Source organism: Melospiza georgiana, chromosome 1 (assembly GCF_028018845.1).
Source record: "Melospiza georgiana isolate bMelGeo1 chromosome 1, bMelGeo1.pri, whole genome shotgun sequence".
Classification (NCBI taxonomy): Eukaryota; Metazoa; Chordata; class Aves; order Passeriformes; family Passerellidae; genus Melospiza; species Melospiza georgiana.
The window spans coordinates 132776901-132803473 of record NC_080430.1 but is presented as its reverse complement, the minus strand read 5'-3'; the positions used below and the strand labels follow the sequence as shown (position 1 = coordinate 132803473).

The 26573-nt window shown below is 39.7% G+C and overlaps 2 protein-coding genes across 2 annotated transcripts in view; both read left to right on the top strand.

Moving 5' to 3' along the window:
- SDC2 (syndecan 2) overlaps positions 1 to 4220 on the top strand; it is a 60389-nt gene extending 56169 nt beyond the window's left edge. The window contains exons 4-5 of the mRNA XM_058038605.1: positions 549 to 684; positions 1967 to 4220. Of these exons, the coding sequence (XP_057894588.1) occupies positions 549 to 684; positions 1967 to 2130 (300 nt within the window). The 3' untranslated portion in view covers positions 2131 to 4220. The remainder of the gene's footprint in view (positions 1 to 548; positions 685 to 1966) is intronic.
- A 10128-nt stretch (positions 4221 to 14348) lies between these two features.
- Positions 14349 to 26573, top strand: part of CPQ (carboxypeptidase Q) — a 146665-nt gene continuing 134440 nt past the window's right edge. Inside the window, exon 1 of the mRNA XM_058032012.1 lies at positions 14349 to 14361. The gene's annotated coding sequence lies outside the window, so the exon portion shown is untranslated. The remainder of the gene's footprint in view (positions 14362 to 26573) is intronic.

The window sequence follows — 26573 nt, the reverse complement described above, 5'->3', positions numbered from 1 at the left end:
GTATCATGATACCTTTGAGTCAGAGCTGTATGTTTTTTTATATTTCTCAAAGAGTTACTTAAAAATTCTTTGTGAAACCTTCCTTCTCAAAAGAGAATGCTGTATGGTTTGGCTGTAGTTTGAACACTCTGCAGGTTCCATTAAGTATTTTAGTATTTCCTTCTACCACCATAGATGATACTGTCTAAGTTACTCTCAAAGGTGTTCTGCATATAACATATCTGATTTGTTAATTTCAGAGTTGTTATTTCTTTCAGAGGCTGTTATTCTGATAAACACAGGCAATATTAAGAGCTGTTTGCTAAATGTACTTTTGGAGGTTTTAAACTTATGGGTGGTGTTTTTCATTCTGACATGATGACGACAAATAGATCCAATTACAATGTCTAGACCAGCTTTCTGTGCTCTAAAAGCTTCCTATGTGTTGGTATTGTGCAGTATGTGCATGAAGCCACAGCTACGTGACTGCCCACAGCAGGCCGTGACTGTGCCAGCTTGTGCTCTGCCCTCTCTGTAAGCAATGCTCAGTTTTCTTTTTTGTGCCACAGTCACCTGAAGAAATTGATAAAGAGGAAAGGCCGGAGGTGGATGGCAAGAAAAAGAGCGATGAGCCAGGGGATGACACGGACGTGCTCACTCAGAAGCACTCAGAAAACCTCTTCCAGAGAACAGAAGTTCTGGCAGGTGAGGCAGGGTTTGCCAAGGTCTATCTCACCAGAAATAAAATGGAAAACAGAGAGGATCCGTATCAAATAATGCAAGCTCAACATTTGAGTTTTCTTGGCAGATTCATACCATTAAACACATTATTACTAAGCACATTCATAGTGGGTAGCCATTAGTTGATTTGATGAGAATAAATTTGGCATCTTGGGGAAATACTTAATAGTGAAGTCTGTTGCTAATTGATATGATGCCCACAAGTTGAACACTGCTGGCTGAGTATCTGGAGCTTTCACAGCTCAGAAAAGGAGTTGGAATTTGATTCATGCTTGTAATGCAGAAATGTATTTCTCACCTCCCAAGAGCACATTGCTGTCTGATCGATGTGGTGCAGATGAACACTGCTTGGGAGGAGCTCATGGCAGACATGGGTGGATGGAAAGGGATGGATAGGCACAATCCATTATGGCACAGAAATCCCTTCAGATAAATAGAGTCTATTTCTATAGACTTCATTTATAGACTCTATAATATAGTCTAATATAGACTCTATGTAGAGTCTATGCATAACCCAGGGAGGCACAAGCTGGCCACTAATGTTTTCATTACCTGTGAGATTTTTTTTTTGGCCTAAGGACAGTGTTTACAGGTGTACTTTCCCCCCATGTATTTGGAAAGGGAGTTGGGAGCCGTGAAAATCACATAGTTTTGGACCACATCTTCCTGTGAGAATCAAAATGTGAAATAACCTTAAATCCACATCAGTGGAAGCACGTCAGTTTCCTCTTGAAGTCTGGTTGGGAGCTGATACTTCTCACACACCCACAAATGCATGAAGTGTTCTCTCCTATTATTGATCAATAGGAAGTTTATTTCAGCATATAGTCAGAGTGAAAACTGACAGGGAAAAGTAAAAGCCCATTTCTTAGCTAGGGTAACAAAATCTTTTAATGTTGAAAATGTTGACTGTTGAAAAAGGAGTTTGAAAGACAGCTTTATGCTCTGGCAGTACTAGTGGTGATCTTAGTTGAGGTTTTGAAAAAATTTTAATAGCTTTTTTAAAACTGGGTTGTTGGATCTCTGACTTGTAAGTGGAATGTAATTTTAAATGATTGCCTTCATGAATGCAAACAAGCTTTCTGACAGTATATTTCAGGATACTAATAATGAAGACAGTTGCATAATGGGAACCCTTTCCTGCAATTTGAAAATAATAGCAAACTTACTGTGTGAGATGAAAAAGAAGTATGGTGCTAAGCTTGTTTTACTGGCATATTGTGAATCTCTGTTTCTTTGATTACAGCTGTTATTGCTGGCGGAGTTATTGGTTTTCTTTTTGCAATCTTCCTTATCCTGCTGCTGGTGTATCGCATGAGAAAGAAGGATGAAGGCAGTTACGACCTTGGTGAACGGAAACCATCCTGTGCTGCCTATCAAAAGGCACCAACTAAGGAGTTTTATGCATAAAATTCCTATTTAGTGTCTCTATTTATGAGATCACTGAACTTTTTTAAATAAAGCTTTTGCATAGAATAATGAAGTTTTTTTTTTCATTAAAGAGCCGTTATGGCACCTTTATGATAAAACCCCATTGTATTTAAAACTTTTCACATATTCGTTTAAAAATGTAAAATTAAAACTTAACATTTGCAGTGTTCTGTGAATAACAGTGGCAAAGCATTATTTTATAAAACCATTGATGTTCACTGAATGATTTTTAAAACTTTATGCATAAATATAAAATAATGAAAATTATTGTTTTATCCTATGGTTCAATGAAAGTTGTTTAATTTTGGTCAGCATGTCTCAGATTGATCTTGCAAGTTAGTTTTTATTTCATTAATTTATCTGTTTCCAAAAAATGCCTTTTTGTAGTTGTCATGGTGCAATTTGTCTTCAGATAATTCAGATAACAGTAACTTTTAGTGTAAATGTAATTTTTCAGCTATGTAAACTTCAACCTCCACTTTGTATAAATTTAAGTGTCAGAATATCAATTTTACACTTTGCATTGTTTCTCAGCTTACCTGTAGCTTCAGTGAGATTTGTAACAGCAATTAATGTGTAAAATTGGATTATTACTACAAACTGTATAGTCATATTCTTACTAAACAAATCTCCTGTAAGGAAGATTTGTAGTAAGCTACTGACGAACCTAAGCAAACCCAAAGACTCTAACAGTATTTTGAGAAGTTGCTGCAGATTTCTATGGCCACTGTATTTGTTAATTATTTGCAATTTGAAGGTACAAGTAGAGGTTTAAATTTTTGTTCTTTAAAAATGCATTTAAGTTGTAAACGTCTTTAAAGCCTTTGAAGTGCCTATGATTATATGTGACTCGTTGCAGACTGGTGTTAATGAGTATATAACAGTAAAAGAAAATGTTGGTATTTTATAAGCACAGACAATTCTAATGGTAACTTTTGTAGTCTTACATGGATAGACATAATTGTAATTTGGGAACATAAACACTACTGAATAAATCATGTGGCCTAATACTGAGAATTCTATTGTGATATACTTTTGTATGATTTTCATTTTATGTCTGTTTGCTCATGTTTTAATGTCACAGAGTACATCTAGTAGATCTTAAAAATCCAGACCAAAAAAGAAAAGCTGTTGATGAGGGTGATCCTCACACCAGATTTACTGCTAAGGTGGCAGAGCGAAGTGGGATGTTTAAGTCTTGCATCTGGTGTATTAGCTGTGAGACATTTGACTTCTGCATTGTGTTTAATGGCAGTGTTGACACAGGCCTGTTCTTCCTGCAAATGTTGTTTTCCCTACTGTAAATTTCAAAGGAGTACCCCAGTTCATTTACTGGAGTAAATGTGTGTATTTGTTTTTTATTTGTTGCTCGCGTTTGTTTTTTCCCTGTCCCTTTGAAAAATTTTGGTTTGTTCTGCTCAGACTCCAGCAGAAGAGTTGAGACAAGTGGAATGTCTTCATAAGAGAAGAAAGAAATACTCTGAGTAGAAGAGAGAAGTGTCTGTTGCTTAGACCTTAGATAGGTGCTGGATAGAGGGACACAGGGGGAAGACGACAGTCTGCCTCCTTATATTATGCTTTGTAACAGACAAATGGCTTCGTCTTCTGCTCTGCTGACCTCCTGTTTTTTTATTTTTGAGATTCCCAAAATACAGGTGTTCAGGATGTCAAGCTGAAGTGCTTTTCAGAAATGGCAATGTATTGTAAATTAGATCTAGTAGCTCTTCAGATAAGAGTTGTGCAACTTTTATTTGTTGCTGTCCCAAGTTCAGTGGTCATTTAGGAACCAACGAATGCTATCCTGTGCTAAAATATTTAATATATTGCTTTTTACTTATACTTAACTGGCAAGTTTTTCAAAGCCATACAAGTTCAGCAAGTAAAAACAGGGTAAGAATTTAACAGGTATATCTTGTGCAATATTTAGTGAACTTCAATTAGTAAAATAACTGCTTGAAATAACTGTGCCAAGAAAAGAAAATTTCTGGCAAATGCTGTGCCACTGCTGTAAAATAAAGCATTTGTTAAAGTGCCAAAATAAAGTCTACTATGCCTAAACTAATACTTTATTTGTATAGTCTGACATCCAGTTTTTTGAAGCCCACTTTGCTTAAGGTAGTTGATCTGAATTTCTTTCAAGGGTGCAATGAATATTGCTGTAAGTATAGCTATAAATATTAAACACCAGATAAGCTGTCTTCTCCTTGTTCATAAGCAAATTGATAATAAGTAGTGTTTTGATTTTATTTATGTATGTTAGACTGCCTCTATATCTACTGTACAGGCCACTTTATCCAACATAGACATCTGTTGTAATTATGCAGACTACCAAATATTATGCTTGTCTAGTTCCTCCTGCATCTGTTTACAAACAGAAGCAAAGGTAAATTTTCAGCTTTATTTCACCATTCGCCTTTTTTTCCTGCACATTCATTATCCACTCTGTTATATGCAGAAGAGGTTTAATGCTTCAGCTGTGTGCATGGAACTGAAATGTTGCAGTCTTCCCACCCTCCCTAACAAAAACCTGAAACTTTTGAACATGCAGTAGGTGTGTTAATAGGATTTATCATCTCATGATCTCTTTGCTTTTCTGTTTTCAGTGCCAAACCGTACTATTAGGGAAAAATTCTAACAGTTACCATCTTAGTTGCAAACATAACTTCGGTTTTCATCAGTGTGATGCAGACACTGCACTCCCAGCAATGCTGTTCAGAAGAAATTGGCAACCCAATGTGTGTCTCTTATGCTGAGGCTTCCTAGCACGAGTTGGTCTTTGGTTTCCTTTCCCTTTTGTTCTCTGCTTCCTGGATGTGTTTTAGCAATACTCTGGCTGCTGGTGGATGTTGCTGGCAGTCTGGGTGCCAGGCTCTGGTGCTGCGCCACCTGCCCTCAGCTAGCCATGGCTTTTCCTAGAGACCCTTGGCTCTGCTCTGCCAGAGCCACTCTAGCAGCTCTGGAATTCCTCAGCCATCTGATACAGTGTCTCCTTGTGATTGATAAGCTCTAGTGTTTATCAAAATGTCATTTTGCTTTGATTTACGCTGGGTTATAAATTGTTACTTCCTCTTTGATTCTTAGTAAAAGAAGCCAAATAGAACTAGTGTAAAGCTTACGTGAAAGAAGGCTCTCACCTCTGCTGTATTCATGGCAAAATAACTTCAGAAGTTGGTACATGGTTCCTCTGCTTGTCAGCTTTATGAGTGAATTGTAGCTCTTGGTTACAAGCTGCGTAGCTAGTTTTTCCTTACTTCGAGCATTGCACTTCACTGAAATAGGATAAATTAAAATAAAAATTGTTCTCTTGCATCTCCTAACAAGAGAGAAGCATATTTGTAAATTCAACTAGTTGTTCTGGTTTTTTTTTTACTTAAAGCTATGTATGGAAGTGATGGTGAAGTGCAGTCTTAAATGACAGATACTATTCTTCAGCAACATATGGAATACAGGAAGCTTTGTAAGGAAACAAGTACCCAGATAAATATTAAATAAAAGCTATTGGAGTGAGGCAGATTATGTATTATGCTGGGTATTTATGTATTTTGCTTAAGTAAGCAAGGGAGGAGGAATCCAAAGAGGAAAGCTCTGTGTGAAAACCATTATTCTTATAGGTGGAAATAATGTAGCAAATTTTTTTAGACTTTAGCACTTGCTTAATCAGATTGGTATAATTTCCTTTAAGGAAATACTTGTTGTCCACTTTTAATGAGCAGTAATATTAAGTTTGTTACACTTAAACTCTTGTCTGCGTATCCCAGAGCTTTGAACTTTGATGCAAAAGCTCCGTGCTGGGAACCTTTAGAGTATTGCCTCTCCAAAACTTCCATGAGGCTGAGCGAACACGACTTTGCTGTACAGTTCATCTGAGAAAAGACACAGCTAGTACACCACTCCCTGGCATGTCTTCTGCTTCTGGGATGGTTCATGGCTGGAGCAGGAGAGGGGAGTGCTGACATGTGCATTTGATTTCCTCACAGCTCTCAGGCTGACCAGGCACTGGGTTCAGCTGCGTGGGTGGGAGTGGGGGATCAGTAACCCAACCCTGCCAGGGGAAAAAAGATGCTTTGCTGAGGTTTCTTCTTCTGTGAAGTAAAGTAAGTTGTGTATTTTTTGCTTTGAAATCAAATAAATGATAAAATTTAAGCTCAGTAGAGCTAGAAATGGAGATGTGGGTGCCTGCCCTGGCCCTTGTGAACCAATTTCACATGCGCATCAGATGTGCCAAGTAGCTGCTTACGTGGGTGGAAATCTGAAAATCCCTCTGTGTACTTGAAGTACCTGAGTTTACTTTATAGTAGGAATGAGGGGGAGGGGACAGGGCTCCTTTAGAACTGCAGACATTAATTGGGAGTGAGTGGAAGGAAGGCAGGAAGAGAAACTGTCCTGACAGCCCTTGTTTTCCACTGAAAGTTATAAGGCATTTTGTTTTCTTGAGCTGTTCCCACTGCACTGAAATTGTCCTTCACAGAGAGAATCTGTAGGCAGGAGAGCGAGCAGGTGCTGGTGTCACACCCTGACAGACACTCCTGGATGCACACAGCTTCCCAGCACAGCATGGAATGTCCCCCATCACAGCTTCTGCTCGTGGCTCTACCCTGGAATTCTGGCTACAGCAAAGCAGGTGAAGGACCTGCAGGGTTGACACTGCTCACATCCTGCTGCCTGCACAAGGTGCTGGGAGGCTGACAGGAGGCTGTGGTTGGGGTGCTGGGCTGCACATGGAAGGCTCTGGGTTGCCTTGTCCCTGGGAGGTGGGAAGAAAGGGATGAGATGTGCAACAGGGGCTTTGCAGTTGAGACATGCTGTGCCTATTGAAGCACCTTTCCATTTCTTTCCCATGCTTGGAAGATGTCATACTTTTACTACATCGGACTCTTGATACATCTTTTGGTGGCATAGCTTGCACAACTCTTTAGTTTTTTAATTCAAATTGCAGCTTTAAATCTGTAGTTTTACTGAGGCTGAGCGCCTCTGTCTCTCATGACTAAAGGTCAGGTCCAAAGAATTCCTCCATCCTGGCAGTTCAGCCCTGGCCTGGAATGAGAGCAAGTAGGAATGTTTGTGAAAAACTTCCAGAAAAATATTGCAAAACCTGTAATAGTTTGTTGAAAATAAACACAGCCCAAGTTCTCTGTAGGGGGTGACTTTAATTAATTTAGATTTCTTCCGGGGCATTATGCAAGTTTTTCTCCCATGGATTTTTATTTGATGAATGCAGAGGAAGCTTCTGATATTTTTCTATGTTTAATCCAAGTGCTGACGTATAAGGAACAATAATTCCACCAGGCAACCTACTTGAAGTTTATCTAGTGGTGGGAAACTAAGCTCAGTGGAGGAAAAAGCTCTGTGTCCTAGTTACCCACCCACCTTGTATGGCCATATGTAGTCCTGGAGAGTAAACAAAGTTTGGTACCCATTTTCCTAAGTTCCTGTGGTGGAATAGCAGCTTTTTCTAAACACTGCAGGTCCCCAAAGGATACCAAAGAGAAATGAGAACAGACTTTCTTTTTGATGTTTTTGTGTCATAACCCATAATACTAACACTCATCTCCTTCCTACTCCCCTTTCTAAGTATAGCAGCAGGGAGAAGTCAAAAACCATCACACTAAATGGTACTGAAAGAATGTAAAACAGCCCAAAGTGCAGTTTTCATCATTCATCCCTATAATTTTCAATACCACAGAGCAAACACAAGAGTCTCTTATGAAAGGAACAGAAGCAGAGCATGTGCTTTCTTCTGGAGCAGCCCACAGTGCCAGATGAGTTACTGCTGACGTGGGAAAAGTCTCAGATGGCAGCGGGAATGGCTCACTCCTGCTCACACCAAAAAGCCTGAATGAAGGACCCTGCCTTGCTGTATTGCCTCACTGCCAGGCTGGCAGCTCTGCCACTTCTGTGCTGGTGAGCCCAGATTGCAGGAGCAGTTCTAGTGAGTCTTCATGATCTGAGCTCCATCCTGCAGAAAAACCTTCCCTGAGAATCACTGTAAGCTTAAATTATTGACTACAATCAAAGCAGCAGCTAGATACTTGTTTTAAATAATCAGCTTTCACCCTGTTTTGCATTTGCTCAGATATTTTCCTACAGAAAATTTATTTTTATGGGCTGGTAAACAAGATGGCTTGTTAACTCACAGTTTATTTAATCTTTACACTAAATTTTACTCTGCAGTAGTACAGACTATTTTCATACTTACAACATTACAAAGCTTAACTTCCATTTTTTATATTTTAGTTTTTCCATTCTGTTATGTTAAAATAGTAAATATTTATTTACCAGCTAATTCAGTTTATAGCTTTTATTTGTTTCAACTTGCTTTTCAATGTAAATTGAGAATTCATTATGAATGCATGAAATTAGCACTTCTTATAAAATAAAATACATTAGGCCCATCAGAAAAAAGATAAGCAAAACTATTTTGACTATAAAGCAAATTGTGCAATTATTGTAATTTATTTATTACACAGAAGCATTTCTGCTAGTTACTGAATTGAGTAATTCTAATCACAATGTCTGTTATTCAGAACCAACTACTCTCAATCTGTCTTCTCTTTTTATCATAAGTAGGAGAAGTAGAAGCTTTCCTCTTTTCAGCTTCTAAGTCATTTTATAAAAAAAAAAGCAAAAAAACCCAAAACTGAAAAAAAATATAGCTACAGAAGAGCTATCAAAGTGTCTAAAGTTTTCTTTTATCATCTCAAAAATCAGTTACAGGTGCCCAGCCATGTGACTTCTCCCAGTTCATGGTTTGATTTTTGTAAAAGCTCTAGCAATAGAAATCATAACTTTTTCTCATCCAGTCTGTGCTTTTTATCACACACTTTCAGCCACTAAAAGCGAAGCAGAATTTTACTTCAGCCTCTCCTAATGGGACTTTTAATGCAGATTCTGAAATTCCATAGACTTGTTCACCTCTGGCTTTTCTAAGAAATGCTGTGCCTGTTCTTAAAGAAGCAAGATGTTATTTTAGACAATCTTTCAGTTCTGTGAATTTGCACTTTTCAGTATTTATCAAAACTTTCAAACCATGATCAGACAGACTTTGCAAATTTGAATAGAAATCACACCACCTTCTATATATATACCATAGAGGATCAGAAATCCAAAATTTTAGTTAGTCTTGGAACACATTAAATCTCTTGCAGAGTGACTTTTATAAGTTTAAATGATTAATGTGTGACTTTAACAGCCTGTTCAGAGTCTTGAAGTTAAACCTAGAATGAGATATTGGTGAAGCTAGGTCTCAAGGCATGAATCCACACATTGTGTCTGTGCTCAAAACCTATCACAAAACAAAGCACCCTCACTTTTGAGCCTGTTCAGATGATAACAAGCTATTTTAGCACGGAGTTTCTGTGCATCTGTCTAGTATCTGCCACTCCAAGAACATTTCCCTTCCCAGTAAAATGGCTGGCTGAAGCTTACTGAGAGAAATCACACTTCTGCTCAGCCTCCCATCTGCCTGTTAGATGGAGGTTTCATGTTCACATCCTGTGTGAACACTAATATGAACACTAATGTAATGTGTTCATAGAATCATGGGGTGGTTTGGGTTAGAAGGGACCTTTAAGATTATCTAGTTCCAACCCCCCTACCCTGGGCAGGGACCCCTTACACTAGATCAGGTTACTCAGAGCCCCATCCTGGCCTTAAACACCTCCAGTGATGGGCATGGGGGTCTGTTCAATACAGTTCAATTCAGGCCAAGTCCAGAAATAAAGCATGTATTTTATCTGCATTTTTAAAACTATCCATTTATTTAAACTTGTCTGGGACAAATATGGGTGGAATAAGTCAAATTTGGATTTTGAGTAATTTGAACCTGGATTTTATCCTCACTAAAATACTGAGAACAATGAAGGTACCTAGCTGTAGGGAAGAGAGTTCTTGAGAGAAACTATAATTTAATTGCTGCATTGTAAGGAAAGCTCTTTAGGGCAGTCTTTAATGTATTTTTAATGCAAATATGTGATAATTGATGTCAAGACATGCAAATACCTTTGTATATAGCTGGACCCATTGCTACCTGAAAACTGAAAATCCGCAGGAATGAACAGGGCTCCTTGCATGTCTGGTTTTATATCAGGTGCCCATGCTCTGTTTTCCCTCCATGGCAGTACAATTCACACAGTTTATAAGGAGATTTGAGTGGGAACATGTTCCACCAATTTTTACCCAAATCCTGTCTGCGATATGGCAAACCCATTGCCCCTGTAAGAAAACATGTAGTGGTCTGCAGGAGAAACCACGCTGCCAGACTGTGTCTTTAGTAGCAAGTTTTGCTGCCAGAACTTTTGTGGGGTCATGAGCTGCAGACATTTTTATGTCCCTGGAGCACGTGTGTTCACCATGGCTTTTTGGAGATGCTGCAGCTTGCCCTCACTGCAAGAGGCTGTAACAGCAGAAGGGCTTGCAGTTGCCAGGAGCATGAACACAGTGGCATTTTGCTGCTGGCTATTTTGGCTGGTGTTATTCAGAGAGGAGATTTCACTTTGGCAGGAGAAGGCTCATTTTGGTGGCTTATATCAACTTTTGTTGGCCTATATCAGCAATGCAGAGAAACTTGAGGCAACCAAGGCTGACTTCTGACTGGGAACCTGCATTGCACTGGCCAGGTTGCAGCTATGATGTGTCCCAAGCAAGGAGCCCCTACCAACCCACTGCTGGCAGGTGTTCTCACCTGATGATCTGATCTTGATACCTGAAATAAGCAAGTCTCTGACACAACAGCAGAAAAGCAAACAGACCTGTGTAGAAAAATACATGTTTGAGGTGCTTACTATTTTTCTTTCACAATGTCTCTGCTTTTTTCCCCTGTTCTGTGCTTTACTAGGATATATTTATTTGCTAGGCTGCATAAATGGAGACATATAAGTCATGATCAAGCTTAAGTACTTCCTTCTACAAAGAACTGAAGAAAAATTACTCTTTGAAACTTAAGAGTAATTATTTTCAACTCCTTTAACTGAAAAAAAGAAGGGGAAATAAAAGCTGAAGTTTGCATTAATTAGCAATCCATTTTTACCTGTCTACAGAGCAAAGCAACAGGAAAAAGCTTTAAATGAAGAAAACATCTTGTAGTGATACTAAAATCCATTGTGAACTTAGAGGAGACTTTTGGGAGACTGAGTCAAAAAATAAAAAATGCTATGCTAAAGTAAATAAATGTCATAAAATGATAATTGAGAGCATACCCCTAAACAAGGGTAACTGGTATATTGGTAATTCTTCAGTCTGGTACAGTGTTCTCCCACTTCAAACACCTTTTGTATTTGGTCCTGTGCTGGCAGCTTTTCAAAGGAATCTCATACTTTCTTCCCTCCCTACTTTGCATAATAATTAGTATGTGAATATGCTTGTGATTTCTTCTTATTATTTTAATACAGTCACATTTTAGAGACTTCAATAAAGTTTGGAGGACAACCAAAGCAGTTCTTGCTCCAAAAGCCATACAGTCTAAATGGAGTGGAAAACCAAAGCATAGCAAAGTAGCATCATGTCACTCCCCCTTCTTTGCAGGGAGAAACCTTGTACCAAGCAATTTCCATCAGAAGAGATTCAGGAGCCGCTCAGGCAGTGACTGTTTTGTGCCTAACACCACACTCCACCGGTTGCTTCATATGCTGTACAATAGGAGGTGAAAAAATCCAACAGTAAGTAGTCTCATATGTCCTCATTTTAGGTTGAATTCCCCTTTCCAGGAGCTAGGTGCCAGCTTATTCCTTGAAGCACCAAGTTAACAATCAGATGATTCTGATTATTATTGACATTCATATATATCCAATCCCTATTTTTAATAGTAAGTTCTTGACTCTGACACTGTTTCTACCAGTATAATCACAGCAGTCTTGTACAAAAGATGCATCCATACAGAGCCCTTCAAGCACCTGATCGTCTTTATGAGTTCAAGAGTATGCAAGATGCATGACAAAGATGATTTCTGGATGGTGGGGCAGGGATTTTGCCCAATATAGTAGCCTATAAAGTTTGTGAAACTGATCACAAGACTCCTCAGCTCCAGACTCTCCCAGATTTACAATTACAGTCCTGAGTAGGGAAAACCAAGCAATCTGAAAGTCCTGAGGTTGTAAACAAATCTACGTATTTAGTGAATAATGCAAAATGGAAAAAATCATGTAAGAGGTGGGTGTAAGTGAAATACCTTTCCTGAGGCTGAATGAATATTGATGTGTTTCAAACCTGTAAACAGATTTGTGCATGTTGCTGGCTGAAGAGGGGTGGAGCTCTAGGTTTTGCTGTTATGCCTCTTAACTTGCTTTTGCCACTCCTCTGGCAAGGACAGCAGAAGACTAAAGCACTGAGTTCTCTGCCCTCTGACCTGGGATTAATGACAGCTACACCAAGATATCTCTATCCTTCTGACTATTTGATGAAGGAGAAAAAAAAGATGGCCTGACTCTCATCTTCTTGGCATAGAAGGATTAACAAAGGAAGCTAATTAAGAAAAAATAATGAGAAACCAGCTGGGTGAAGTGATTTAATTGCTAGGGGAGCAAGTGAAAAGAAATCACTCTCATGAATTGATTTATATACTTTATATACTGCAAATACAGTTTTACATGAGCTGGTTCATGAAGGCATGTCCTATGTTCTCTTGCTGAAATTGAAAAGGAAGGCTGTACATTGGCAGTTAACTTCAAGGTGTTCTGGGTCTAACAGACAAACTTTGAGGATAGAATATTTTCTTGCATGACTTTCAGTGACATATTTATCACATTAATCACTGTATAATTTCATTCCAGAGGTACAGTACTAGATGGATACTTACAGTTTATAGGGTACTACATATAAAGAATATCCAGAATGTGCAGCTAAGAAGAAGCCAGACAGGAAAATATCTGACAGCCTTTTCCTTGTGTAATATTTTTGTTGAAGCAGTTGTTCTGTTACCCTCAATGGAACAGGACTCTTAAGGACTGTGGCAGTTTGAGAAATATGTTGTTTCATCCCACCAGCATGCTCCCTGATCTGTATTGCAGAGGACAAAGTTCCAGCTGCAAAAACATACTGCTCAGATGCTGTACTGAAAAATACAAGTGAAAAAATACAAGTGAGTCACCTCAAATACAGAGGTGGAGTCAGGTTGGCAGGATCAGCCATTATCTTATAATAATGTGTTTCAAACCCCTCCTTAAGGTACACACCCATGAAGCTCATTAGTGTAACAGTCATTTCACTGAAGCAGAAAGTTCATTAATATTGGAATACGGTGGTGAATATTAGATGGAAATTCTTCAATGTATTCCTACTACAGCAGCTTTTTGGAAATGCACCAAGGGCTTTGATCCTAAAAACCCTTACCTCTAAGCACCTGGGTAGTGCCATTGACTTAAACAGAATAAAATGAGAGCTTTAATTCAAGTGTTTGCAGATTAAGACCCATGTTTGTATTTTAAGATCTTATCTACAGAAGAAATTGCACTCATTTACCTAAGTGTTTTATAAACACACCTTTATTTAAATGAGTGCAATGTTACTTCTGCAGGCGGCCACCATCTGAGGAGCAGGGGCCCTGCCACAGTTCCCAGGAGCGTGAAGGCAGCAGGAAAGGCTCTCAGACAGCTGGAAAACATCAATGAACTACACAAGCAAGAACTGCCATGCTCTCAAATACTCAGAAGGATGCGGCCACTGTGCAGCCAGCAGAAAAGGCTCCTCATGCTTTTCCATGTGCCCTTGCACCAATATCACACATTCCCTGTAAAAGTACAATCATAGAATCATCACAGCATCACAGAATAGTTTGGGTTGGAAGAGATCTTCAAAACTGTCTCATTCCAATTTCCTGCCATGGGTAAGGACACTTTCCAGTAGATCACGTTGCCCAGCGCCCCATCCCACCTGGCACTGAATATTTCCAGGGATGGGGCATCCGCAACTTCTTTGGGAGGCAGCTTCGTCCAACGCCTCACCGCCCTCACAGCCCCTCGCACGGGAGGTCTCAGTCCCCTGCAAGGCCCGCTGGTGACGGATGATGTTTTTCGGGGCCCCGGGGCTGGGCGGCAGCGGCCGGGCCGGGCCGGGCCCGCCTGGCCTCGGGGCGGGCTGCGAGGCGCCAGGGCCGGGGACAGCGGCGGCTCCTGGGCGGCGGCCGGGCCCTCCCAGCCCGCGGCGGCTCCGCCTTCCCCGTCCGCAGCCGCCCGGGGCTCAGGGCTGTGCCGGAGCCGCCGCCCGATCTGCACGGGGAAGGTGCGTGTTTGCTCTGCCGGCTGCCTCATCCTCCTCCTTTTCCTCCTCCCCCTCGCCGCCGCACTAGGCGTTCCCCCGCGCTGCCGGCGCTCCTCCGCCGGGCTCAGCGCTTTATCGGGAGGCTTCTGCTCCGGAGACGGAGCACCTCGCCGCCATTCCCGGGCCCGGCCGGGCTCAGCCCCGGCTCCTTGTCCTGCGGTGGAGCCGTGCAGCGTGTGCTGCCTTTCCCCACCCCGCAATGGGGCCTTCGCTCGCTGGGCCGCAGCCCCGGTGCTGCGAACCCTGCCCCAGCTCGGCGGGCCGGAGCCCCCAGCCTGGCAGCGGGGTTCGGCCCCGCCTCGCTGTGTCTGCTGCTCGCCCTTTGCTGCAGGGGTGACTGACCCCAGCATGTCGTACTTCAGGAGCGTGGATCCATTGGTGACACAGCAGAAAAAGATCTGGAGGTGCTTGTCGACACTGGCTGAACGTGAGCCAGCAGTGAGCCCAGCGGACCAAGGAAGCCAATGGCATCCTGGCGTGTATCAGCAAGTGTGGCCAGCAGGAGCAGGGCAGGGATTGTCCCCCGGGATTCTGGTTAGGGGTACATCAGTGCTGCATCCACTTCTGGGCCCCTCAGTGCAGGAAGGACATTGAGGGGCTGGAGAATGTCCAGAGAAGGGCAGCGGAGGTGGAGAAGGGGCTGGAGCACAAATCCCATAAAGAGCAGCTGAGGGAGCTGGGGTGTCCAGCCTGGAGAAAAGAAGGCTCATGGAGACCTTATCATTCTCTACAACTACCTGAAAAGAGATTGTAGCCACATGGGGGTCAGTCTTGTTTCCCATGTAACAAGCAACAGGACAAGTGAACATAGCCTAAACTGTGTCAGGGGAGTTTTAAGTTGGACATTTGGAGGAATGTCACAGAAAGAGTGATTAAACATTGGAATGGGCTGCCCAGGAAGAGGTGGAATCACCATCCCCGGAGGTGTTCAAGGAAAGACTGGATGTGGCACTTTGTGCCAGGGTCTAGTTGATGTGATGTTTGGTCAGAGATTGTACTCAAAGATCTCAGATCTTTTCCAGCCTAATTGATTTTGTGATTCTGTGAAACAAAATCCTTGCTCACCCACTTGTTCCTCTTAATTTAAAAACAAATATGTACTCAAAGTTGGCAGTCACACAGTGCTTGAGGGATGCATAGTGTTAGGTAAAGCATGATGCTCTGCCATGATCCTGTAGTGAGCAAAGTTGACAGCAGTCACTGACCAAAAGCTAAAAAATATATAAATATTGTGAAAATAATATATAAAAATATTTAAAAACATATCAAGAAACATGAAAAAGATACAAGTTCTGTGGGCTGAATTAGATTTGACTAAGGAAGCATTAGATGCAAAGGAACCTTTTGAATGTAGTGTGCCAAGTTGTACATGTGCTCAAAACTACAAAAGAACAAATTCAAGATACAAGCATAAGAAATCAATTTGTGTATTAATTACTTGTTTTTTCCTCCAAACTGCAATATTTTGAGGACTTGACTTTATTAAGTGCTGCATGAGCACCAAAAGTGCCTGCTTAGACATTGCCATGCACAAAGGCACCTAAAATCCTAATGTCTTGTTATTGAGCCCTAATTTCAAAATTTTGCCTGTCTGTTGTTTTCGCTCTGTTCAAAATTAGATTAGTTTTTACCAATTTTTTGTTTTACTAGTTTTTACTAATTGTTTGTGGAGATAGTTCTCTAAAACTGTTGTAGGAGTGTTGTAATCTATTGATTAAAGGGGAGCATGCGAGTGTTTCTTCTTACAAAGCAATATTTGGCTTGGCTGTAGAGCAGACTTCCTGTGTGGAAATGGAATAACTGCTTGTATCTTCATCTATCTGTATCTCTCTATTTTAGCCTGGGAAAATTTTCAAGATTTAAGTTAGGGCGACAAAAGCTGGCCTTGATTTTGTTCTGGTTAATTTTTTGCAGGGATGAAAGCTTTTATTAGAAGTCTTTCTCATGCTTACCTGTCAGTTCTGAAAATCACCTTCCAGTCTCGTCTGCTGCTCCTTCTGTTGGATTATTGATTTTAATAAAATCTCAAACCCTTATTTCCTCAAAGAAGCTCCACAATGCCTGCCATGTGCATGAGAGTTCTTACATCCCTTTTTTCCTTGTAAATTTTGTCTAATTCCCTTAGACATATCCTCCCTAGGTTGAATAACATCTATCCTTGCAATCAGTTTTACTTTACTCCAACTTCTGTCTTTCAGATGAAGGCTGTGCAGATAAACTTGGATCAAAGCCACCACATCTTTAGAGATTCATACAAAGCCTTTGTCTTACCTGATCTTGTTTCTTGGTGTTTAAAATACATATAATTCTTTTGAACAGCAAAACAATAAGATACTGAATCAGATAAGAACAGATTGCAAATCTGGGCTGGGGAAGAACAACCTGTCATTGACCCCTGTTGGGAGACATCTGTTAGCAAAAGCTCATATAAATCTGTATTTGTTTTATAACACGATTTTGCAAATGCCTGCATATCTTTAATGCTGATTTGAGAAAGGAAGCAACTTATAATATCTTGATATAATTGCAGAAACTCATAATGCACATGGGATTCTTTTATCTATTCTTGTTATATTGTATAAAACTTTCTTGTTTTAAGGTTGAAAACTTTGCCTTGTCATTTCTTCTTTTCTTCCCGATTGTGGGAGGATGAAGATGAAGGGTGGCAGTACATCTAAGAGGTAGCAGCTGCAGGGGTGAAATATTTTGCCTAAAGAAGCACTTTGTGGGTAGAAATGTACAAAACTATTACAATCTTGGAGCTCTACAGTTCTTTCTGTTCTGTCTCGACAGGAAATATTATCTGTCAAAAACTGCATTGCAGTAATCTTTCACTTTTTTGTTACCAAATGTCTGCAGTAATCTCAAAGTAGTGAAATAAATGTAAATTCTTTCTTCAGCTGACCCCAAGTCACATTTTCACTGTGATGGCAGTAGTGAAGTTTTAGCTCAGATTTGTAAACTCTTAAATGCCAATTATTCAATTAAGTCAGTATTTTTGCCAGAATCTTTGAAGAATGCTTTGCTCTTTTTTGTTTCAGTTTTACAGTACAAGAGAAAACTGTATGTGAGCTTGAGAAAAATGTTAACCTTGTTAGCCTGTAAAGAATATTAGCCTTTTTTAAAAAATGGTAATCTGGGTACCTTGGTCTTACAAGAGACTTGATTTCTGATATTGAGATAGAACAGACCAATGGTGGGAGGTTTGCTTTTAATCAATCTGTCTACCTACCTACCTACCTACATACCTACCTACCTACCTACCTACCTACCTACCTACCTACCTACCTACCTACCTATTTTTTTATTTAATGGAGAATATTCAGACACCTGGCTCATTTGGATTCTTTCCTTTTTTTCTGTACTGATATTAATAATAGTAATATTTTATCAGACTCTTTAGGTCTAACTAAGATAGGCCTCTTCTATTAGTTTTCTACACAGTTGAGAGAAAAATGTAGAAATCCCTTTGGTGCTGTTGCTGCCAAGAGAGGCTTGATAGAAGTGTCTAATGAATAGACATGTAGATTAAAGTACATCTCTAAGAATTTATGTATTTTGGCAAAGTGTTTTATTGTACTACACACTGCAATCAGAGGCATGGCAAAAGACTTGTGATCTTACAACCTGACTTTAAGAGAATACTAATGCTGTTTTAAAAAAGAAAATATGTCAGTCAAATTTATCTCAGTTCTCTAAGATAAATTTTAAATCAATGATCATTATGTTAGAGTAAGAGGAGGTTAATCTCAGGTCACCTATCAGAGACATTCCTTGCATCATAGGAGTTATAAACAACTAAGATTATTTTAAACTTGCCTGAGTGACCATCTTGCATTCAGTACAACAGTGAGAGTTTCTACAGGCTCAGGATTTGCCCAAACCTGGTTTCTGACCCCACAGACTTATCATCTTTTCCAACTGAGAATCGTTGTCACCCTTTTAAAGCCTGTTTTAGGACTGATATTAGAGCACAGTTCTGGGTTTAAATCTGTTGTTCTCTATGTGTTTGGGTTTTCTTCTTTCTTTCTTTTTCTCAAGTTGCTGGTTAAGGTGACTGATCTTTTGCTTAAACGTAGTGAAATTACATCTTCTGTTTCAATACATTGTATGAAAGGGAATGAGACCACTCTTCTGTCCTCCCTGAATTTTTCTAGCTTTCATCTGCCACAAGTACATTGATACACTGTGCCTTTAATATTTTGTGAGGTTTTTTTTTCCCAGAGGAGGCACTTGACTATGAATTTACTTAAAGCAAGTGAGTCTAAAGGAATTTTATGTTTCAAGTAGCCCCAAAAAAGGGGCTTATGTAATATTATGCATGTGCCAATAGTAATTTGAGAAAGAAATGTTCTTTCTGGAGGTCTGATATGATCTGAGCCAATAGTCTCCATTGGGAAAGCATCCACTATTTTATCTGTAACATTTGCCGACCAGAACTTAAATTTGATTTGTCTTAAACGGTTTCCCCTTCTACTCTGCACACGTTTGGAGATTAGTGTTTCTGATTCTGTTGGTTTATACTGTTCTGAATCACAAGGCTGAGCTAGTTCTCTCTCTGGTCATGTTCTCCTGTACAAAACACAGGTCCTCTTTTGTGGCAGACTATGAAACTTTTCTTGGAGTTTCAGTTTAATGAAAATCTTTATTGTTTTGGAAGCAGAAAGAATTGGAAGCTACTAATTTCTTTGAGATTGACCATATGATCAATCTTTAAGAATGATTCTGTATATTACTGCAGTGGGCTATTAATATTTTCTCCTATGACAACTAGGTGAAGCAGACAAGTGCAATACTAATCTCAGGTAATCTGTTCAGTGCTGTTGAAAAATACACAGAGCAGACAATTTCTGCCTCAGCAATGCATTGTGAGGTACTCAAGAAGGAAAACAAAATCAGCTTGGTTTTAATTGTTCAGTTTGGTTGTCTTGAAATAGCTGTTGAGTTAGGAATCTCTAGAGGGTTTTCAGTTGAAAAAAGTCTCAGGAATAGGCTTGGAAAATTCTGTGTATGCTCTGGGTTACTGTCCTTGTGCATTTTACCTGCAGCTGCTGCAGAGTTTTCCACCCCAGGCACCCAGGTGGCCTTTGGTTAGCCAGGTGGCCATGAAAGAGCAGAGCTGTCTGCTCCTCAGAGCACAGGGACTTCTGCAGTGCAGCCTTCCCTTGAGTGGTACATCTTTATTTTCTCTTTGGCAGTAACCTCCCAGTACTAATGCTCATTTAATTTCTACAAACAAAACAAAATTGCTATTTATGGATTGGTTCTCAGCTGCTGATCAGATGAACAAGGTTCTGATGTAAGTGAATGCCACTTTGAAGGGCAGAATGATTGTAGCTGGGATCTAGATGTACTTCAAAATCCAAATCCAAATCTGGGTCCCACTCAGTCCAGGCTGCTAAGATATGCATACACTGATTTTAATATACGCTGCTCCAGCAGGTAGAGTCTCTGATTTATGCTTCATTTTGGATTTAGGTCTTACAGCTAAAGAGAGATCTTGCAGAAGGAGTGGTAGTGAGCAGGAATGTCTCTGTGGCTTCAGAGAGTAAGTGAATGAGGGCAGATGGTGCTTGTCTCCAGCAACCAATGCCATCCAAGTCAGCAGATATATTTTGTTTTGCAGTGTTCTATGGTGTACCCTACAGTTGGTAGAAGACCTGGCATAGCCAAATGCAATGTATCCAATACAGATGGATGGTACTGGGCTCTTTGGTAGTTGTGCAGCAACTGTTCAAGCAAATCTGGCAATGAAAGAGGCTTATAAGCAATACGGAGAGAGACTTTTTAACAGGGCATCTTGTGATAGAAAAAGGGGTAATGGTTTTAAAGTAAAAGAGAGTTGAGTTTGACTAGAAATAAAGGAGACATTTTTTATACTGAGGGTGGTGAAACTCTAGCACAGGTTGTCCAGAGAGGTGGTAGATGCCCCCATTCCTGAGGACAGTCAAGGTCAGGTTGGGTTGGGCTCTGAGCAGCCTGATCTAGTTGAAGCTGACCCTGCTTGTTGCAGGGGGGTTGGACTGACCTTGAACATGTCTTCCAACCCAAACTGTTCTATCACTCTGTAGCGACTTTCCTGAAAATCCAGAACAAGAGCAGTTGAACAGTTGAAGATAGGAATGGGAGCATATCAAAGTTCCTTTGAAGAATCTTAAATAAAAATAACTGTTGGGAGCTTATCAGTATGTGAACTCTAAACAGAAAAAAAACCCAGATGCATACTGGATAAATAAAAATTAGTTAATGTTAGCTCCCAAAATGACCAAAATAAAACATACTGTCTTACATCACCTGTGCCTACAGACAAGTGACATAGGAAGGATGAAAGTCAGCTATTTTCCCTGGAAAACATTTTCAGCTGCGATGTAATAACAAGTGGGCTTTTTGCGGCCAGCATCACTGCAACTGTGGGTAACTGTCTGTGTAAATTCAGCTGCTCTTCTGAAAGCAAAACGCCACTGCTTTTAAAAAGGCCTTAATCTAGGAATTAAATGGGATGATGAATTTGAGAAATGTAGGCTTCTTGCTGACCTTGCTTGCTCTCCAGGTGTTTATATTTAAGTACTTTGTGCTCAACAGGTATGACTTGTCAGTAAACATGGGTTAAGGGGTGTAGGGTTATTGTTCCCATCAGATGTGTTTCAGGGAATAACTGGGAAGTTGTCATAGAGGAGTAGAACCAAAACATAAGTGTAGTCACATGTGGTGAAATCATCATCCTGAAAGGATCAGCACTTTATGAAGAAGTCAAAGATGCTTTTCAATGAAGGAGCATTAGTAACTTCATGTGAACTCTATTTTCACCAATTGCCTCTGCTTGCAAGCTGATGTATATGCTGTGTATTTTCAATAAAATCGAAACCAAGTGTACATGATCCTCCATACCAGCTCCATTTTAACTTGGAATTGCTTTTAATTAATCAACAAACTGACATTTGCAACATCTGGATTTACTGAAGGATGCAGAGGCGTCATTTTTAACTCGCACTAGTAACAGTCAGAGTCTCAAATGTTTGCTAGTTTTTTTTTTTCTTGCTGTGGATAAAGCCCTCTGAATTTGATGTAGTTATGACTGAACAATTGTGTGGGTTTCAAAACCAACATTTATAGCTAAATCAGGTAGACTGCTCCAAGTGCTTTGTTTCTTCAAGCTTTTGTCTCCTCAATGGTTGATCTTGTGACTAGAAACAGTTTAAGGCCACATTCCCAAAGCTTTTGCTTGCAGAAGGCTATTGTGGAGGAAGAACCAAAGCCAGAGATATCTTAATTCCCTGAGCTCTCTGCTAATTTTGGTAGAACTGTATATAAATATCAATTTAAAGACTGTCAAAGTAGTTTCATTTTTTGTTGTGTACCAGGCATAACTTGTCCAGCAAAGCCAGGAGGAATTTGTGGCTGTTCCCTGGAATAGCAGAAGGATGGGAGGAGCAGTGGGGGTATGGAAGTGAAGCTGTGGGCTCTCTGGACTCTGTCTGGCTGAAGTCCCTGTGTGCTTCCTGAGCTCAGGTGCAGTCACTGCACTGAGCCTGGTGTGTTCTTGTCAGTGCTGGTGGGTTGGTTTTCTCAGAGGCACGTACTTTGGCAGCTGGCACCTCTGTGTTTGCCTTATGCAATCTGAACTGTGCAGAAGTATTTAAGATCTAGGAAAAAACTCCTGTCTGTTTTGTTTTCCCCCATAATTTCTTGACATAATCTAATCTCTGGGTATTATTGTCCAGGTGAAGTATCAGAATCAAATGTAAAGTCAGGGAGATATCTTAACATTTGTAGAGAGGGTTGATCACATTCTGTTACTGTCATCTCTGTATAATTAGTGTGTTTACTCTGTGGTATATCTTGGGGGAGGTGGTTGCTTGGGATTTTTGTTGGTGGTTTGTTGTTTGTTTGTTTTTCTTTTTTCACTTTGATTGCCAGTTGACATTTTGTAATGTGACCATTTGCTTCAGTGCAGCAAGCTTTTGGTCATCTGCCCTTGGTAGTGTCAGAAGAAAGGGGCTGAGTGGTTATGCTAATGTCTTTCCTGTGGCAGCTGAAGCACTTGGAGGTGTCACTTCTGGGTCCCTCCTCTTCCAATTGTTGGTTCTTTTTGTCTGTAGTTGTAAGGCATGTCACCATGTCTGTGCAGTGAGTAGCACGGGGGACCCTGATGACAGGGCTGTGTTAAACATTGCTCACAATAAAAAATGTTTAAAAATTAAAAATAAATTAATAGTGATATGTGTCTGTTGTCTTAGCTGGCTTTTTTATCCTGCAATAGCAAAATGGTTTGACAATTTCTGTCTTTTAAATGGTAGTAAAATGTAATTAGAAGTTAAATACAGAATCAGATCTGCCTTATGCATGGTAAGTGTAGTGCTTCATGATCAAAAGTGTGCTGCACTGGAGAGTAGCTTTGATGAAAAAGTGGTGCTGGAGCTTTCTTCCACATCAGAAAGAGGTCTGGTTTTGCTAATTTATTTCTCAAAATTGGCCAAACCCCAGATTTCTCTCAAACTCTTTAAGTAAAGTGTATTTATCTTGCCAGCAATCTGTTACATTCAAGCTTTTTAAGATTTTTTTTTCTCTTTTTTTTTTTTTTCTCACATTTCATTGCATTCTGCAGTTGGATGATGGCCCCAGTTGTACATTGCCACTGACCTGTAGCCACTTGTTTCTAATGCTGATATGTTGGAATACAGTGTGGTATTTGAGTACCAGTATTATGCTCTAGTGAACATGATGAAATCACGAATGACATACTTCATAATATATGTCATAGAAATGAGTATCTTTTCCCACCCCTAATATAAGTAAAGAAATATGTGCATCATAAAGATAATTTTTCTGTCAATTGTAATGAGAAATTCTTGATCCTTCACTTTTTTGTATAGTTGCATTTACAAATTTTTGTTGTTTTGGAAAGGGAAGGCTCATTGGATGTATCCTACAGTAAGGAGGGGAAAGACTAAAATAAAAGTTCTTAACAAATGTAGCAATATGTAGACCTAACTTCTCAGCTTCACAAAACCACTTTATTGCTTTTTACTGTAGCAGTATGAGGAGCTTACCTTTTCTTGTGACTGTAGAGAAAGACTGTATGAAAAAATATGACAAATGAAATATTCAACAGTTGCAGTTATTTTAATCTGGAAGTTTTGTTTATTAATATTCTTGGATATCTTATATTCAGCATTGCTGAATGATTATTGACTTAATTTGAAATTATTGTGCTACTTATAGTTTTACACTGGGACTGTAGATGTATGAAGTAAAGTAGCTAAAATGGTTGGATACTTTTGAAAATGTTGGTATTGCCCTTTTTTGGTCTTTTTCTTTAAGGTGTTTAATGTGCATAACTTTTCTCTGAACCTGCTGACTTAAAATGAAGGATTTTGTTCCACATTGAAAGCAAAAAGTGCTTTGTAGATGTGTGGTTGTGGAGGCATATTATTCTTGTCATATATGAAAAGTTTCTAGTTCTGAGGTGGTATATAATATATATGTAGCTGTAAACATCTGGTGCAATTTTTGTTAAAATTCAGTAGAAAAGTTGGTCTGTTGCCCTCCTGTTACACATTATGTAATTAGTAACAAAGGTTGCTTAATTTGGTGATTCATTTTGGCAAATGTCCTGACCCTTAGTAGTGTAATCTGTAGTTGTCTTTAAAACTGAGATTTAATTGTTGGAAGGAGAAACTCAAAGTATTTAGATTTTCTGGCCAAAATCTAGAGCACACACCTGTCCTGTAGGACTGAACACCCTTCTGCTGGAACGCTGCTTGGAGGCACATCAGGAAGTACCTGCAAGTGCCAGATGCATGGCAGGGGATTCCTTTTGGCTTTCACAGGAGTGACAGACCAGCCTTTGTCAGCAACAGCCCTGGACTGACTGTCACTAACAGAACTTGGTTTGCTCCTGTGCAATGTCTGTCCATCAATTTTAGCAGCTCTTGCTATCCAGAGGTGTGGATTGATCATGTGCTGATGGCTCATACCTTCTGTCATAGGCTTCCTCCTGGTAGGGAGATAGGTTTCACCATTTGGCTGGATGCAGTCTGATAGTTTTTCAATAAAAACTCAGAAGAAAAATATTTAACATCTGATTTGTAGGAATGATTTAACTTAATACAGGATGGAAGATGTCTTGTTGAACATGTCTTCAGAAAGAAACTTAGTTTAGAATTTTGGGTGGAAGAAGTTTAAGCATAAGTACTGAAGAGGTTGTGAGAGAAGATTTCTCTGGTTATGTTGCTTCCTTAAAAAGGGAGCCCTTCTCACCTGTAGGAAAGGCTGACACAAAAATATGCAATTCTGAAGAGTTTGTGTCTCAGTAGTTTAGGAATTTTGTGAAACAGTACAAGATACCTGTCTTGCTTTTTACGCTAGGGCAATAATGGATTTGAATGAAGTTGCACATAAAAATACCAGATTATTGTGGCCCTATTCTTGTATGTGTTGATTTATTTGTCCAAAATCATTCCCTCCCGCTCCACTCAGTTGTCTCTCAACATTATCAGTTGGCTTTAGCTATACATTTTGGCATTTAATGTAATATGAACAACACTGTATTTTGGTTTCATTGTTTCCTAACTGCCTTCCATTCATTAAGTATTTCTCTTCAATTCTCATTTAAAAATCCCACTGAATTCCTATCTTTTGCCTCTGAAAAGATAATGTACTCCCTTGTGAGGACTATATTTTCCATGCTTATTAAGAAGAATAATATCAGCTGTTGTGTGTCTGAGGCATTGTTCAGTGCTTGTGGGGTTTTTTTTTGTTATTCTTAACTTAATTATTGTCTGGACCACACCACTTAGAGAAGTAGCTGGCTGATCATTTCTGTGGTTTTGCTGATACAGAATTTGGATAAAGTATGCTGGATACAGTATCCAGCACATGGATTATGGTGTGATTCTTCCGGATTATTGCCAACCATTTCAGCAGCAGCTATGGAATAAGAATATATCAAGGTAGCCTGTTACTATTCTGAGGCTTGGAGGTGAGGAAAGAGGGAGGAGTGGCTCCTTTTGCTGCTTCCTTTCTGTGTTAAGCTGTAGTACTTCCCCCATACTGACTATAAATAGGATATGAACTTCTGCCAAATGGGGAACTGTGGCTGCAGTGTCTCTTGGAATGTTTGGATTTTCTCAGTCTTAATCTTTATGGAATTCTTAAAACTTTTCACTTCCTATTATGTCTACATAAGTCAGTATCACTACTAGAGCCTATATGGTCATAGGTCATGGATGTATCTTCAATTGTAGAAAATCAAAATAGTTCTTCTGAAGTTGGTAAAAGTAAGAGCTCAGGTGTTTCCTTTGGTGTTTTAGACTTTGTGGTCCAAGTAATAACATTATCCAAAACCTTATATCCTTGTTGTGTTCTACTCTTCTTTACCTTAGTTTTATGATTCAAAAGGCTAATTTTAAGGACTTTGTAATGTAAATGATATTTACAACTGTGTGTGTTCCCCAGCCCAAGATTTTCCAACTGATTAAATGTTCCCAGATGAGGAATTATGACAATTCTGAAAAAGCAGTCTTTGAGGAATGTCTGCTTTTCTGCTTCACTCTTCAAGATCATAAAGCTTGTATTTCCCCCACTTCCCATCCACCCCTCCTCCTTATCTTTATAAGTGATGGAAGAACTCTATGACTTTATTTTTAGGCAGAAATCTCCGCCTCGTTTTGCAAGTTCACCTAGCCTCCCAGCCATCCTACTCCACAGCTGTCACAACAAACTTTTTTCCAGTGCTATTAAATGTATCAGACATCACTCTGCAGCATGTTAGTTTGTTACCCTGGGGCTTTTCAGTCTATTCTCATGTCATCAAAACCACTGTGTGATTTCAAGATTTCCTCCAATCCCTGAAGGAAAATCAAATGGTGGTGAGGAAACTGATAGATACTCTGCAGATCTCTAGCAATTAAGTGGTTAATAGCCTCAATTTATTGTTTTCATTCCTCATTTCCCATAACCATGACTTCTGTGAACTCTCTGTACCCTTTTGTCTGTATTTTCAACTGGGATTTTGGGAAAACCTTGCCACACTGGAGAAGAAGCCGTGCTCTAGCTTTGTTTATCCTATTTTTATGCCCTCTGCTCCACTTTCTGTTATCTGATTGCTGTAGACAGTAATCAATCAGATAGTAATCAATCTCTCATCTGAGAGAGTCTTTTTCCTCTTCCTT